We start from the raw sequence: 14,992 nt of genomic DNA on the forward strand, positions 1-14,992 counted from the left end.
CCCTGCATCGGCAGGCGGACTCTCAACCACTGCGCCACCAGGGAAGCCCCTTCTTTCTTTTTTATAAATTTATTTATTTTTGGCTGCGTTGGGTCTTTGTTGCCGCATGTGAGCTTTGTCTAGTTGTGGCGAGTGGGGGCTACTCTTTGTTTCAGTGCATGGGCTCTAGGCACGCGGGCTTCAGTAGTTGTGGCACGCGGGCTCAGTAGTTGTGGCTCGAAGGCTCTAGAGCGCAGGCTCAGCAGTTGTGGCACACGGGCTTAGTTGCTCCACAGCATGTGGCATCTTCCCCGAGCAGGGATCGAACCTGTGTCCCCTGCATTGGCAGGCGGATTCTTAACCACTGTGCCACCAGGGAAGTCCCCATCTTCTTTCAAGGACCAGATTATTCAGCACTCTTTCAAACCTTTCCTTGATTGTTTCAACCCAGAGCTTTGTATCTCCCAGGGCTTCTTTTTGGCCGTGCCACGCAGCTTGTGGGATCCCAGTTCCCCGATCAGGGATCCAGGGATTGAATTCTGGTCCTCGGCAGTGAAGGCACGGAGTCCCAACCACTGGACCGCCAGGGAATTCCTTCTCCCAGGGCTTCTTCTTGGGGAGACTGGTTTAGCCTTCTCATAATTTTTGCTGAGAGGGATAGCACAGGGCTGTGGAGAGGGAAGGATGTGAAATGGGGCAAAACCTTATAGGCCTGCCTCTGCCACATGAGCGCTGTTTCATTTCTCTGAGTTTTCCTTCCATCAGTTGTAAAATGGGGATAATAATAGCACCACCCTCACGCGGTGGTTATGAGGGTTGAATTAGATCATGTTAAGCATGGAGGGAGCTCTCCGTAAAATGCCGCTGTTATCATCATTGTGTGCTGATGGCTGTGGTCCCGACTCCTCTCCACAACTTAGGAGCTTCCTGCCAGCAGCGACTGCGACTGCGTTGCCTCGTCTTTCTCTCCCATCGCGAGGGCCCCACAGATGCCAATGTCGGGAAGAAGAAATGGTCCGTCTTGGAGGAGGGGTGAGGGGTGTCGGTTAGGAAAGTGTCAGCGCTATATGCTCCAGGTTTGGAGCAGAGGGAGACTCGAACTGACTCCAGACGTTAAAGGGGGCTGTAGGTTTCCAAGCCTCTGCCTTTCCTAGGCCTGGGGGTGGGAAGTCTTGGGGTGTAGATCTCACTCAGGTAGAACTCACTCTGGGGGACCTCGGGCAGGTCACTTGTAGCCTCGGACCTCAGTTCCTCGTGCTTGTCAAGTGGGTCTCCGGCTTTAACCCCGGGGTCGCGCGGAGACGCGCAGCCGGATGCGGGCTCCAGGCTGGAGAACGTGGCTTGGTGGCACAAGCTGCAGAGGGGTTTGGGCCGGCGGGAGGACCGACGGGCTCCAGGATTGGCTGGCGGCGGTGTAGCAGAGCTCCAGGATTGGCCAGTTAGAGAGGGCAGGGCCCAACCTTTTAAGAGGCGCGTGGGGAGTGCAGTGAGCGAGTCAGCGGCGTTCGTAGCGGCGGCGGCGGCTACAACTACCACGCGAGCCCGGGCGGAGCGGAGGCCCGCGGAGCAGAAGAACATCGCGGAGCAGAGGAACATCCCGGCTTCCCGGCCCGGGGCGGCGTGGCCCGCGGCTCATGGCCAAAGGAGAGGGCGCCGAGAGCGGCTCCGCCGCGGGGCTGCTGCCCACGGGCATCCTCCAAGCCGGTGAACGCCCGGTCCAGGTGAAGGTGAGGGCCGGGCACTCCGGGTGGAGGGTCAAGGGTGGGCGGCAGGCTGAGGTTGGGGCGTCACGGGATAAACCTGGTTCTGGGACACCTTGGGCTAAGCCGGGAACAGGAGGACCCAGAGGCAGGAGAGGGCCCTGGGGTGCCCTGGAGGCAGGCAGTGATGGAGAAGGTTTGTAAGCGCTGGCCCCCTTTTGCCCACCCCCCACTCTGGGTGTCTCTGGGGAGCGGCCCCACCGGTGGCTCCACGTTGTGCCCGGCTCCGCTCTGCCTAGTCGGTTTCCGTTCCTCTGTGACCGGACGCTTAATTTTGCTGCCCTAGACGCCAGAGAGACCCCAGAAATCTGGGAAACCCAACTTGGTCCCAAATCTCTCATCCCCCTGCTCTCCACCCCCACATGCTACGCCTGCTTCTCAACTCCGCAGTGAGGGCCGCTCAAGTTCATTCATAAGAGCAAGGGCTCTGCTCTTAAAGGAGCCGCATTCCGCAGGCGTTTGTGTCAGTGTAGCTGTGGGCCCGCGCGCGGCGCTTTGCGCGTCTTGACCTTCGGCCCCATTCCCAGCTCTCTGGACATAATGAAGGGCCCAGTGACATCAGGCGGCCCCAGGGAGGGATCCCAGGCAAAAGATATCTGCCTAGGAGGTGACTGCCTTTTCGTTTTAATTTTATTAACCGATCCTTGGAAGAAGCCTGGGAAAGCAATTATGCTGCTCCCATGTTTGAGTAATCTACTTTCCCTGGGCAACCTTAACCTCCCTAGTGCCCCACCCAGAGAGGGTCCAGCCCTGCACCTAGAGGCCTTTCCTCCCCTCTCCAAGATCCTCTGGGAACTGGGGGAGGGGCACAGGGAGAGAGGGAGGGTAGGACAGCTCCTGGGTTTGCCTGAAGGTCTGGCTGCCTCCAGGGGCCAGGGAGGCTCTGTGACAGATGGAAGGAACAGCTGGGCCTAGAGCCAGCTGGGTTGGGCCCTTAGGGATCTCTAGAACCCTCACCCAGTAGGCATGTTCACTAGCCTCTGAACCAGGGCAGAAGCCAGAAGACAGCTCTTGGCGGCAAGAGGATTTTCAGGTTGTGGCAGCAGGTGCCAGGTGGGGACAGGTCCATTGCTGGAGCGTGCTCCCTCTCCAACTTGGAAACAAACAGAACTGAGGCCTTGGGGGGAGTCACTAAGTGAAGACGAGCTGATAAGGATCTGGGTCTGGGGTGGGGTGGCTTAGGGGCTACTTCCTCAGTATGGATTCCCCTTTTCCAGATTTTTAAGAACAGAGAATACCTTTCATTTCTTGTGGGAAGTGAGCTCTCCCTGGGTGGGAATAGGGCAAGGCAGACTTGTTCCTCCTGGCAAAGTTCCAGAGTTTCCTGTCTCTGGAAACTTCCAGGATGAAGGCCAGGATTGTGGATCTCTTTTCATTCTTTCCTCTTCTTCCCAGAAGGAGTCGAAGAAGAAAAACCAGTTGTCCATTTGCAACAAACTTTGCTATGCAGTTGGGGGGACCCCCTACCAGGTGACAGGTTGTGCCCTGGGGTTCTTCCTGCAGATCTACCTGTTGGATGTAGCTCAGGTGAGTGAGCTGAGCCCGCTAGGGCTCCTCCATCACCCCAAGGTGGGAGAGACTACGGACTCCAGGGTAGGGTCAGTTTCCCCATCTGTGAAATGGGACTGGGAATCCCTAGTCTCCTGCCTCTCAGAGTCACAGCGGATGAGAAACAAGAAGGCTTTGGAGAGTATCCAGAAGGGGAGTCTCTGCCCCAGGAGTCTTAGCTGGCAAGGTCAGCTCACTCCTCCTTGCCTGGCAAGAGCAACAGAGCCTGGAGGGGTAGGCGGTGGTGTGATAGAATGGAGCCCGCTGTGATGTTCTTAGAAGAGACTGGCACACAATACCCCCAGCTGGACAGCAGTAGCTGGCTTGGCTCAGGGGTTGGTGACTTTGCAAGAAAGGTATCTTGTATTCACTTAATAGATGGGGAACCCTAAGCCCCAGAAAAGACAAATGACTTAATTTAAGCAGCTAGTTTTTGAGCAACTCCCATGGACCAGGCCCAAAATGGGATGCAAATATGGGAAACCTGCTGTCAAAATGTAAAAAGTTAGAAAAGTCAGACTGGGGAAACTGCAGTGTGGGAGAGGCCTCTCCAGCTTCCTGGAGTGATAGTAATAGTAGAGCCTTGATGGATGAGGAAGAGTCCAGAAAACCTGTCTATTTAGGCCTAGAAGGTTTGGGGGGAGGAGGATAGCTTGAATGGGTAGTGATAGTAACAGTCTACTTTTTCAACATTTTTTCTATTGATTTCTTTTTCACATCCAAGATAGAGCTTGACCCTGTAAGATAGGGATCATAACCCCATTATACAGATGGGGAAATTGAGGGCCACTGCGGTGACCCAGCAAATGCTATTTCTTTCTTTTTTTTTTTTTTTAGCAAATGCTATTTCTGATATCAGGTGGTTGGGGCTTGTGAGAGGGAGGCAAGGAACTGAATTCTGGATTCATTCTAATTGATGGGAGTGTTTTTCAAGGGCAGCGAAGGGGAGGACCTAGGGGGAAATATCTGGGAAAGTTTCCAAGGAGACACACAGTGCTACTTCTGTTGGGAAACTGTTGTTGTCATTATTAACAAGGCAAGTGATGATGCTTAAGGCCTGGGTGGGAGCAGTACAGGGTCCTACTGGCCAGGCTGAAGTGGGGAGGGAGCCCTGCCTTTGCCCATCAGTGAGGGTGGATGTTGCCCATCAGTTGAAGGATGAGGAAGTCATCTTTTGCCTGTTTCCCATCCCAGGTGGATCCTTTCTCTGCTTCCATCATCCTGTTTGTGGGCCGAGCTTGGGATGCCATCACAGACCCCCTGGTGGGCTTCTGCATTAGCAAATCCCCCTGGACCCGTCTAGGCCGCCTTATGCCCTGGTGAGTAGAAAATGCTCCTTCTGAGGTGGTAGAAGGCGGGGCTTCTGACATGTCTGCTACCCCGTGGTCCTTCCACATGGTTTGTCACAGGCTGGGGGGTGAGGAGAAGGAATGATGCAAAAACCCCAGCAAGGTCTCAGCTGCCCCAGGCATGGGCATTGGAACTCCTGCCAGTTCATACCCAGGCTGGCCGAATTGCTAGACTGAGCAGCTTCCCCTGGCCCAGGCCCCATTCCTCCCCAAGGTCCTTTTCCCTTCCATGAAGCTGGAATTCTAACTTCTCCCGCTCCATCACTTCCCATAATCGTTGAAAGGTTACACTCTGGAGCCGGCCTGCCTCATTTTGAATACCGACTTCGCCACTTAGAGCTGTACGACCTTAGGCAAGACATTTAACATCTCAGCCTCAAGTTTCTTCACCTGCAAAGTGGGGATAATGATTATGCCTGTCTCACAGGGTTGTGGTGAGAATTAAATTTTTTAATACGTAACGTGCTTAGAACCATTTCTGGCACTTATTAAGTGTAATTTGGCACCCCTGCAGAGTGGCTCCTGGTGGAGGGGTAAGCATGGAAGGTACAACCCAGAAGGGACAGCATAACCTCTGGCTCCTTGGACCGTGAGAACTACCTTTTCCTTTGACACAGAGCCTACACGCCTCAGCCTCAGGCTTTGAGGCAAGGCTGGGAGGGGGGTGGTGCTACAGATCAGATGGCAAAGGCAGGCGCAAGGGACAGGCTGACAGTCCAGAGCTCTGGTTCCCTCCAGGACATCCTGCTTGGTGGTTGGGGGGGGGGGGGGGACATGCCCCTTTCATCTCTAGCCCATCCAGGCTCGAGTGGGCGCCTTCCTGCCCCAGGGGCGCCCATACCTGGTCTCCGGCCTTCAAGGCCTTCAAAGCTCTTCCCACAGTCCCTGCCCCCCAGCACAGCTTCCTTTCCCACGAGGTCCCCCTCCCACTGAAATCCCGCCAGCCCCTGGCAAAGGCCCAGCTTGGGGCCTTTGATCCATGCTTCAGGGCCAGTGGGCAGGAGAGTCTGCCTTACCTGCACAGGCTGCTGGGGTTCCCGGTGAGCCAGCCCCTGAGACTGGGCCTTGTACCCGCCTCCCTGGCAGCCACTCGGGCGGGGCTGAGCTGCCACATCTCCTCATAAGACACAGCCAATGGCAGGCAGCTGCCCCGGCCAGCCTGAAGCAGCAGCAGCAGTAACAGCAGCAGCCCGGGTTACTCCCAGCACATTTGGTTCCACAGCCCCGGCTGCTCGGATGGAGTGTTTGGTGAAGGCTGCCAGAGGAGCCCTGGTTCTCTGAGGATTTGGGAGGGGTGGGGTAGAGCAAGGGCGGGAGAGCAGAGGAAGCCCTCCCTTTGGGAGGTGAGGTCTGGGGACGTCTCGCCCACGCAGGCACGTGCGGCAACCAGCTTGGTGAAGTAGCTGAGGGCCCTTCAGGCTGGTTTGTGATTCAGCACATGGCCTCAGCTGGCAGGGTGAGAACTCCTGGTGATACCTCTGAGTGGTACCCCCACCCCTGTCTGAGCACATGCTGAGGGCTGCCGTGTAATGTACATGGCCCTCCTCTTCATCCACCCCCGTTAGGACCTGGGACCTGGCACCCCTTCTCCTTTCGGTGTAGAAAGAGGCTGGGCCTTCCAGGGCTCCTGAGCCCTGGGGCCCCCTCTCCCAGGCCTCAGACCAGTCCCTGCCCTCAGCCAGCATTTAAATCCTCCGTTTCAGACGAGGAAGACTCTGACGGAACACTTTCCTGGAGTTCCCGGCCACCCATTGAGAGGCAGAGTGTCAGCAGGGTCACATGGGAGATGCAGCAGGGATGGATCTGAGGTCTGATTCCCAGCCCAGTGCTCTCGGCAGCTCCCTGAAGTCTCCCGCTGAGCTTTCCTGGTGTGATAATCACAGCAAACACTTGTTGTGTCCCAAGAACTGTTCTACATTTTAATATCAACTTAAGTCTCAAAACTACTTCAACCCTGTGAAATAGAGCCAAAGTCCTTACAATGGCCTACTGGGCCCTGCATGACCTGGCACCCCATTTCCTGTCCAGCCTCATTTCCTAATTCCATCTCCCATGCTCACGCCACTCTCTCTGGCCCCCTGGCCTCCTTCCTACTCCCCAGGCCTGCTGGGGCACATTTCCCACCTGAGCACTGTTGCCCCGCGAGCTCTGCCAGGCCAACTCCCTCCTCTCATTCGAGGCCTGGCACAGAGGTCACCTTCTCAGTGAGGGCTACCTTGGCCACCTGGTTGTGAATTGTACCCACATACTCCCAATCCCCTTTAGCCTGCTTTCCTTCTTTTTTCTACAGCACTTAATCACCGTCTACTATGTTATGTAGCTTTTTTGGTGTGTGGTAGAATACACTATTTAAAAATTTTTTAATTTACCATTTTAGCCATTTTCAAGTGTACAATTCAGTGACATTAAGTATAGTCACACTGTTTTGCGACCATCTCCAGAACTTGTTCCAAACGGAAACTCTGTACCCGTTAAACACTAACACCCCCCATTCCTTGCTCCCCTCCAGCCCCTGGCAACCAACTACTTTCTGTCTGTGAATTTGACTCATCTCAGTGGGATCATGCCAGATTTGTCTTTCTGTGTCAGGCTGATTTCGCTTAGCATAAGGTCTTCAAGTTTTATGTTGTAGCAAGTGTCAGAATTTCATTCCTTTTTAAGGCTGGATAGTATATATCTTACGTTTATTTTTTGTTTGCCAACTAGAATGTAAATTCCACAAGGGCAATGACTTGTCTGTTTTGTTTACTGATACGTCCCAAGTCATTAGAATAGCGCTCAGCGCAGAGTTGGCACTTGAATATTTCTTGAGTAAATGTTGAAGGTAAGGTAGGTGCTATTACTATCATCGTTTGTAAACGATAATTTGGTAAAATGAACCTCAAAAGTTAAATAACGTGCCCAAGACCAAGTTATTTATAGTTACTTGTAGAGCCAGAACTGGATCCCGGAAGTGCGGCTCCAAAGGCCTTTTCACCATGGTTCTCTGCTTCCTTTCTATACTGATGCCGTGAAGTTGGACCATCCTGAGATCTAACTAGGATGGTGTGGGACTCACATGTGGGGAGGCACTGGGCCCAGTCCTCCCCTCTGGCTGCTCCAGAAGCAACACCTTCACCTGGAGTTGGCCTCCCCCGCTCCTGTGTATGCACACATGGGTGAGATCCCACTGGGATTTCTCCTCCCCCACTGCCTCCCTGCCCCACCATCTGAGGTCTTGGCCTGCATTCTCAGCCCCTCAGCCCATAGAAAGCCCCTGTCTTTGGAGCCTTCACACCTGGGGAGATGCAGGCAAGACTCAGGAGGGTCTGACCTCATACCCCATGCTCAGGATTGTAGGCTGGGGGCCCTGCCTCAGTGTGCCCTTCTGGGCTGGGCCATCAGTCCCTTCCCAGAGACCCTGGGGCGGGTACATCCAGGGGGAGGAATTTCCTTCCTGCCGGGCACCCTGTGAGGCTGCAGAGCAGTCCAGCCTGGGCCCTGATCCTGGGGTTTTGGCATCCTGCCTCCACTCAAACCCTCCCCTTCCTCAGGATCATCTTCTCCACGCCCCTGGCCATCATCGCCTACTTCCTCATCTGGTTCGTGCCTGACTTCCAACAGGGCCAGACCCTGTGGTACTTGCTTTTCTACTGCCTCTTTGAGACGCTGGTCACGGTGAGTATGGGCAGGGGTGCGGGAAGTCCCTGGGGCCTCCGGGGTTGGTGCCCGAAGCCACATCTGTCTGTCCATCGTCTGACTGGCCGAGGGCCTCTCTTCCATGCCAGTGTTTCCACGTTCCCTACTCAGCTCTCACCATGTTTATCAGCACGGAACAGAGTGAGCGGGATTCTGCCACTGCGTATCGTAAGTCTCCCCAGCCCACTGAGCCCCCCACCAGGGACCCAGGGTCTCCACTCCCTGACCCTCCTACCATGTTTCTTCCCTTGTGGGCCCAGCTCCCTGCTCTTGGGAGTGGGTGTGAAACCATCTTAAAAATAACTTATTGCTCTGGTGAGACCAGGGAGGTGGAAGGACCAGGGAGAGGTCCTCACGTAGCGAGGCCATGAGTTTAGGCCAAGGTGCCATCTACCCCAGTACCCAGTAACCGTCCTATCTGGAGCTGCTACTATCACCTGTGGCTAGAGCTGGGCTTATATCCATCCGACCTTCCTCCCTGGGGGCCCACAAGCCGTGCGGCCCCTCAAAAGGACTTGCTTTTTCCTGCTCAGGGATGACCGTGGAGGTATTAGGTACAGTGCTGGGCACAGCAATCCAGGGGCAGATTGTGGGCCAAGCACATACACCTTGTGTCCAGGACGCCAATGCCTCTACAGTAGCCTTGGAAGGTGTCAATCGCACGCAGAGCGCCACCTCACTCAGAGAAACGGTAAGGCCCTGGCAGGGCAGGGGTGGGGGAGGTGAGGAACGATGGGGTGATTTTGCCATTATCCTCAAAATATTAATAAAGGCTAGTGTTTGTAAATGTTGGGCATCTGTTATACAAAGTGTTAATGTGCCCACTTTGCAGATAAGGAAACTGAAGCACAGGGAGGCTAAATAATTTGTCCACGGTAATCGAGCTAGTGAGTTGCGGAAACTAGATTTGGGGAGATTTGAACTGTGGGCTCTCAGACTCCACAGCCTGGCCTTCTTAACCTTTTGTTCATCTGGACTTGGCCTTGGGAAGCAACAGCAGGTGCAGGCTGATTTCCCCATTTCGCGGATAGAGACAGTGAGGCCCCCAGAGAAGGGACTGATCCAAGGTCATTGAGTAGAGCTGCTGGGAGCTGGGATGAAATCAGACTGACTGTTTCTCTATGTCACCTTTCCCCTCTTTACAGCAAAACGCATACCTACTGGCGGCAGGGGTCATTGCCTCCATCTATGTCATCTGTGCTGTCATCCTGACCCTGGGCGTGCGGGAGCAGAGAGGTGAGGGGTCCTGGGGAGGGGTGCAGGCCCCAGCGTGGGGTGGTTTTGTCCCTTTGCCTGGGCCTCAGGCTTGGGGAGGGGCCTCTGCTCCTGCCTCACCGTCCCCTCTGGCCCCCAGAACCCTACGAGACTCAGCAGGCCAAGCCGATGCCCTTCTTTCGGGGCCTCCGGCTGGTCATGAGCCATGGCCCGTACATCAAGCTTATTGCCGGCTTCCTCTTCACCTCCTTGGCTTTCATGGTGAGTCGGGCCCTGATATGCTCAGCCCGGGCGGGAGGGGGTATGTGGAACGAGGGGTGGGGTAGGCCTCGGACTCAGGATGGGACAAAGCCCGAGGGACAGGTGGAATGGAGGCGGAGTGAGCAGGGGTCCCTGGAGGAAGGGGAATGTCATGGAGGCTCAGCCCCAACTACATCACCTGTTTCCTTACCTTTCCTTCCCACCACGCTCTCCTGTCCCCCAGCTGGTGGAGGGGAACTTCGCTCTGTTTTGCACCTACACCTTGGGTTTTCGTAACGAATTCCAGAATCTGCTCCTGGCCATCATGGTGCGTGTGGGGCCCCGAGGGTGGCCGAAGTGGCTTAGGCTGCGAGATGGTTCTTTGGATAGCCAGAGGACGTTTCCCAGACTGGCCCAAGGTCATGAGGGATGAGGGAGGCTTCTCAGAACCTTTGGATCTGACCTACCACTGCTTAGGTAGGACGATGAAAGAAAGAGTTTGGGTACATATATCAAATCTTTATGTTGTACACCTTGAACTAGTACAATGTTATATGTCAATTATATCTCAATTACACTGGGGGAAAAAGAAGAAAGGGTTTGGGGTTAGATGTTCAAGTAGAGAGCATAGCAAAAGCAAAGGTGTTGGAAGCCAGAACTTCCGGAGCTCTGTGCTCAGAGAAGGCAGGAGACGAGATTGGGACTCGCTCTCAGCTCCCCTGAAGAGCCATCGGGTGCCTGTCCTCAACTGTCCAGATGATGTCATCTGTCTCTTGAGCAGGGCTGGGAGCACCTTTAGAGTCCTGGAAAGAGCAGGGGGTATTCCATGGCTCTAACCCACTTCCCTCTCCTCCCCCTTTGCCCATCCACAGTTCTCGGCCACAGTCACCATCCCCATCTGGCAGTGGTTCCTAACCCGGTTTGGCAAGAAGATGGCTGTGTACATTGGGATCTCAGTGAGTGGGGCTGAAGGACAGGGCCTGGGCTGACTTGGGGGCTACTGACGGGAGCTTCCCAGCTGACTCGTATTCCTGTGCCCGCTCCCCTAGTCAGCAGTGCCATTTCTCATCTTGGTGGCCCTCATGGAGAGTAACCTGATTGTCACATATGTGGTAGCTGTGGCAGCTGGCATCAGTGTAGCAGCTGCCTTCTTACTACCCTGGTAAGTATATATAGGCCCAGCTGGGTATGTTTCCCAGCCTCCTACCCCCCAGTTCTGAAGCTCCTTAGGGAGAATCCTGTGGGGCTTGTCTCCCTGCAGGCCATTCTGTGGGTCCAGGTTGGGGGTGGGGCAGGTCTTCCCAGTACAGTTGTACAGGTTGTGAACTGCACAACCACATCTAGTCAGGGTGGGAAATGGGGGCTTAGATCTTTGCACTCTATACCTGCCTAGCTGAGCAACTAGATCTGGGGCTACTTCATCTTGGAGGAAGGGGCCGTCTTTTTTTATTCACATGAAGCTGCCCACTCCTCATTGAACTGTGTGTGAGCTGTGAGACTGCAAACTCTCAGAGGACTACTCTTATTGACACGGACCACATGGGCTAGTGGAGGTCTGGGGTTGCTAGGTGGAAGGGTGCTCACGGCTGCCACCACTGTGTACAGGTCCATGCTGCCTGACGTCATTGATGACTTCCACTTGAAGCAGCCCCATATCCATGGGACCGAGCCCATCTTCTTCTCCTTCTATGTCTTCTTCACCAAGTTTGCCTCCGGAGTCTCCCTGGGCATCTCCACCCTCAGTCTGGAGTGAGTGGGGTGGGAGTCTGGGCAGTGCTGGGCAGGGGTGGGTCCCAGGTGCCCCATCCTCACCACTCCCCTAACCACTGGGTCCCACAGCTTTACTGGGTACCAGACCCGTGGCTGCTCCCAGCCAGCACGTGTCAAGTTCACACTGAAGATGCTGGTGACCATGGCTCCCATAGTCCTCATCCTCGTAGGCCTGCTGCTCTTTAAGCTGTACCCCATTGACGAGGAGAAGCGGCGGCAGAACAAGAAGGCCCTGCAGGCCCTGAGGTGAGTGGGGAAGGGACAGGGAGGTGGACGAGGGGACATCATCCAGTCTAAGCCCTCGGCTAGTGCCTCCTGGGGCCAAAGCCAGATCTGCCTTCCACACATCTTCCCTGGACAGCTCCTCCTCTGCCCTTTCCCCCAGCTGATTCATCACCGTGGCAGTTAACATTTCTTGAACACAGGCTGCCTGCCCGGGCTGAGTGGTTTTACATTTATTCATTCAACAAGTACTTAATGGGACGCCTATGTGCCAGGCATTGCTCTAGTGAATGAAACAGATAAATCCCTGCCCTCAAGGAGTTTACATTTTAGAGAATGTACTCGTGATCTCCTATGGTCGTCCAACAACCTTGGGTGTCAGAGATTCCTATGATTCCCACTCCGCAGATGAAGACACTGAGGCTTAACCAGGAAGAGTGACAAGTGATAAGGGGCAGAGCTGGGGTTTGAGCCCTGGTGTTCTGACTCCAGAGCCCACACTCTTCACGGCTCTCCTGGTGTGCAGGACCTCAGGTGCGGAGACCAGAGGGCAGGGTGGAGTGAGTTGTGCCAGCTCAGCTCGCCCAGGCCAGGGCGTGGTACTGGGGCTTGGGGTGCCTTGTGGGCTGCAAGAACAGCGAACAAACCTACCAGCAGTTTCTGGGCTGAGAGTGGGAGTGAGCAAACTACGTCCTGTGATTTAGACCAGCCTGGCAGTGAGCTAAGACCTCAGAGCCAAGATCCTGCGGGGAACAAGCAGGTGGGTAAGGGTGCTTCCTCCAGCCCATCTCCTCTGGCTTTTGCAGGGAAGAGGCCAGCAGCTCGGGCTGCTCTGACACAGACTCTACAGAACTAGCCAGAATCCTCTAGGGCCTGCTGGGTGGCCCGAAGCCACCATGCACAGGGCCTGGGTCACCGGGCCAGATGAGGAATCTGGGCCTGCTTGCCTGCTCACTGAACAGCTGGTCTCCAGATGCCAGGAAGGGAGCCAAAGACTCAAGAGTGAGCGACTCAGGACGCCTCCTGTGCCCATCGTGAGGCGGGCTGTTTATACAGCCACCAGCCTCCCTCTGCCCCCCACAGGGGCCAAGCCCAGGGGCTGCTACTGTGAATATACCACGAGGACTGATCGGGCCTAGCCCGGGACACTAATGTAGAAACGTTTTATACAGAGACTAATTAATAACTTAATGACCATGTACATAGCAGTCTGTGTTTGTATATGTCTGTGAGCTATTAATGTTATTAATTTTCATAAAAGCTGGGAAACGGAGCTGCCTGTTTTCTGTCTTTGTCCTGACACTGAGCCGTTCTGCGCCAAGGTGCAGAGAGTGAGGGAGTGTTCAGCCGCAGGTGCCCTGGGGGGCGAGAATGTGTGTGGAGGTGTGATAACAGCATCAGCTAACATTTACTAAACACCTGTCTGTACCAGGCCCAGGTGTGGAAGCTTTCCTCTCACTTTGCCGATGTTCTCACTTAATCCTGGGAACCATCCTGCTAGGTCAGGACTGTCCCCATTTTAAAGATGATGAAACTGAGCCCCAGTGTTGAGAGGGACTTAGCTAAACTCACACAGCCAGAAGAGACCTAACTGGAGTAACATCCCAGGTCTTCGAGACTAGTGCCTTAACCACTATCCACTGCTCCCCTGTGTCTGAGAGCGGCCAGTTTGCTCTGCTCAGGCCCGCATGCTCTGCTTCCCACGCTAGGCTGGCCTGAGCATGTGGTGCTGGCTGTGCTGGGGCAGACTCTGTGACTGGGCCCCTGTGGGGTCTCCAGAGGCCTGTGATTCTTCCTCCACCACTGATAATGACAGTGTTGGAAGGCGGGAATGTACCCAGCTGGGTGTATGTGTTGGTTGAGGGGAGGGGGGTCTCACCACTGGTGGCGGGGAGGAGGATGGTGGGGAAGGCCTAGTTTGTAGCATTTGCCTATTTCCAAGCTGTAAATATTCTCACTATAGCCAATTTCAAGTTACTAGCAGTTGTTCTGTCCTGCAAAATTCCTGAAAATTTAATAATTTGCCCTCACACGCTGGTAGGAACTTGCCTCAGCAAGTCATTGGGTTTTTTTTTTTTTTTTTTTTTTTTTTGCGGTACGCGGGCCTCTCACTGTTGTGGCCTCTCCCGTTGCGGAGCACAGGCTCCGGACGCGCAGGCTCAGCGGCCATGGCTCACGGACCCAGCCGCTCCGCGGCATGTGGGATCTTCCCACACCGGGGCACGAACCCATGTCCCCTGCATCGGCAGGCGGACTCTCAACCACTGTGCCACCAGGGAAGCCCCAAGTCATTGCGTTTTACACACTTAGATGAAACTCCAAAAAATGAAGAAAGCAACACTGGCAGGATCAAGAGGCTACCAATCCAACCTCTTTTTTTTATATAGATGGATAAATGAGGCCCAGAGAAGAGGCATGCTTAGACTCTTTAGGCTTGGTTTTTACTTTGGGTTTGGGGCTTTTTTTTTTTTTTTTTTTGAGTTGGAGCTCCATTTTTTGGATGAAGTTCTACTTAACCACTTTTTAAAAAAATTTTATTTACTTATTTTTGGCTGCGTTGGGTCTTCCTTGCTGCCTGCAGGCTTTCTCTAGTTGTGGCGAGCGGGGGCTACTCTTTGTTGCAGTGTGTGGCCTTCTCGTTGCGGTGGCTTCTCTTGTCGCGGAGTGCAGGCTCTAAGGTGCATGGGCTTCAGTAGTTGCAGCACGCGGGCTCAGTAGCTGTGGCGCACAGGCTCAGTAGTTGCGGAGCACAAGCTTAGTTGCTCCGCGGCATGTGGGATCTTCCCGGACCAGGGCTCAAACCCGTGTCCCCTGCATTGGCAGGCAGATTCTTAACCACTGCGCCACCAGGGAAGCCCTCAACCACTTTTTAAAATTTATAGTGTTAATAACAGGCACTGTTACACATACTTAGTAAATATCAATTTAATTAGTCCTCCTAACTTCCCTCTGAGTGAGGTAGGTACATTTCCATTCAGTAGTTTTGCCACCACCAAGCCAGGTCCTGCTGCTGCCTTTGGAGCTGCCCTCAGGGTCAGAGGCTGCTCTGGTCTGACTTCCGTAGCTGGAGCGTTCAAGGACTCCAAGATGACATTTGCAGAGGTCCACTCACACCTCCCATCTCCCTCCACTCACACCTCCCTTCTCCCTCCACTCTGATCAATAACCACCAAATCCCATCTTTAAAAGAGAAATTTCCTAAACCACCCAAGCTTACTTCTTTCCCATTCC

The 14,992-nt window shown here is 54.5% G+C and overlaps 1 protein-coding gene across 8 annotated transcripts; it reads left to right on the forward strand.

The window, feature by feature from the left end:
- Window positions 1–1,447: 1,447 nt before the first annotated feature.
- MFSD2A (major facilitator superfamily domain containing 2A) lies at window positions 1,448–13,045 on the forward strand. 8 transcript variants are annotated; one of them, XR_004346983.1, is made up of 15 exons: window positions 1,485–1,706; window positions 3,135–3,266; window positions 4,482–4,606; window positions 8,170–8,293; window positions 8,404–8,482; window positions 8,848–9,005; window positions 9,460–9,550; window positions 9,669–9,790; window positions 10,014–10,097; window positions 10,642–10,725; window positions 10,819–10,931; window positions 11,375–11,518; window positions 11,609–11,785; window positions 12,170–12,295; window positions 12,568–13,034. XR_004346983.1 is itself a non-coding variant. In XM_032613599.1 (14 exons), exons 1-14 carry the CDS (start codon window positions 1,614–1,616, stop codon window positions 12,629–12,631), a joined length of 1,590 nt encoding a protein of 529 aa, XP_032469490.1. In that variant the 5' UTR covers window positions 1,448–1,613; the 3' UTR covers window positions 12,632–13,045. The 8 variants fall into 8 exon arrangements, 7 of the variants coding, with proteins under 7 accessions (XP_032469490.1, XP_032469511.1, XP_032469500.1 ...); XM_032613599.1 differs by lacking the exon at window positions 12,170–12,295 and having other exon boundaries at window positions 1,448–1,706; window positions 12,568–13,045; XM_032613620.1 differs by lacking the exon at window positions 12,170–12,295 and having other exon boundaries at window positions 1,448–1,700; window positions 12,568–13,045.
- Window positions 13,046–14,992: the final 1,947 nt, after the last annotated feature.

This window comes from Phocoena sinus, chromosome 1, assembly GCF_008692025.1.
Source record: "Phocoena sinus isolate mPhoSin1 chromosome 1, mPhoSin1.pri, whole genome shotgun sequence".
Taxonomy (NCBI): Eukaryota; Metazoa; Chordata; class Mammalia; order Artiodactyla; family Phocoenidae; genus Phocoena; species Phocoena sinus.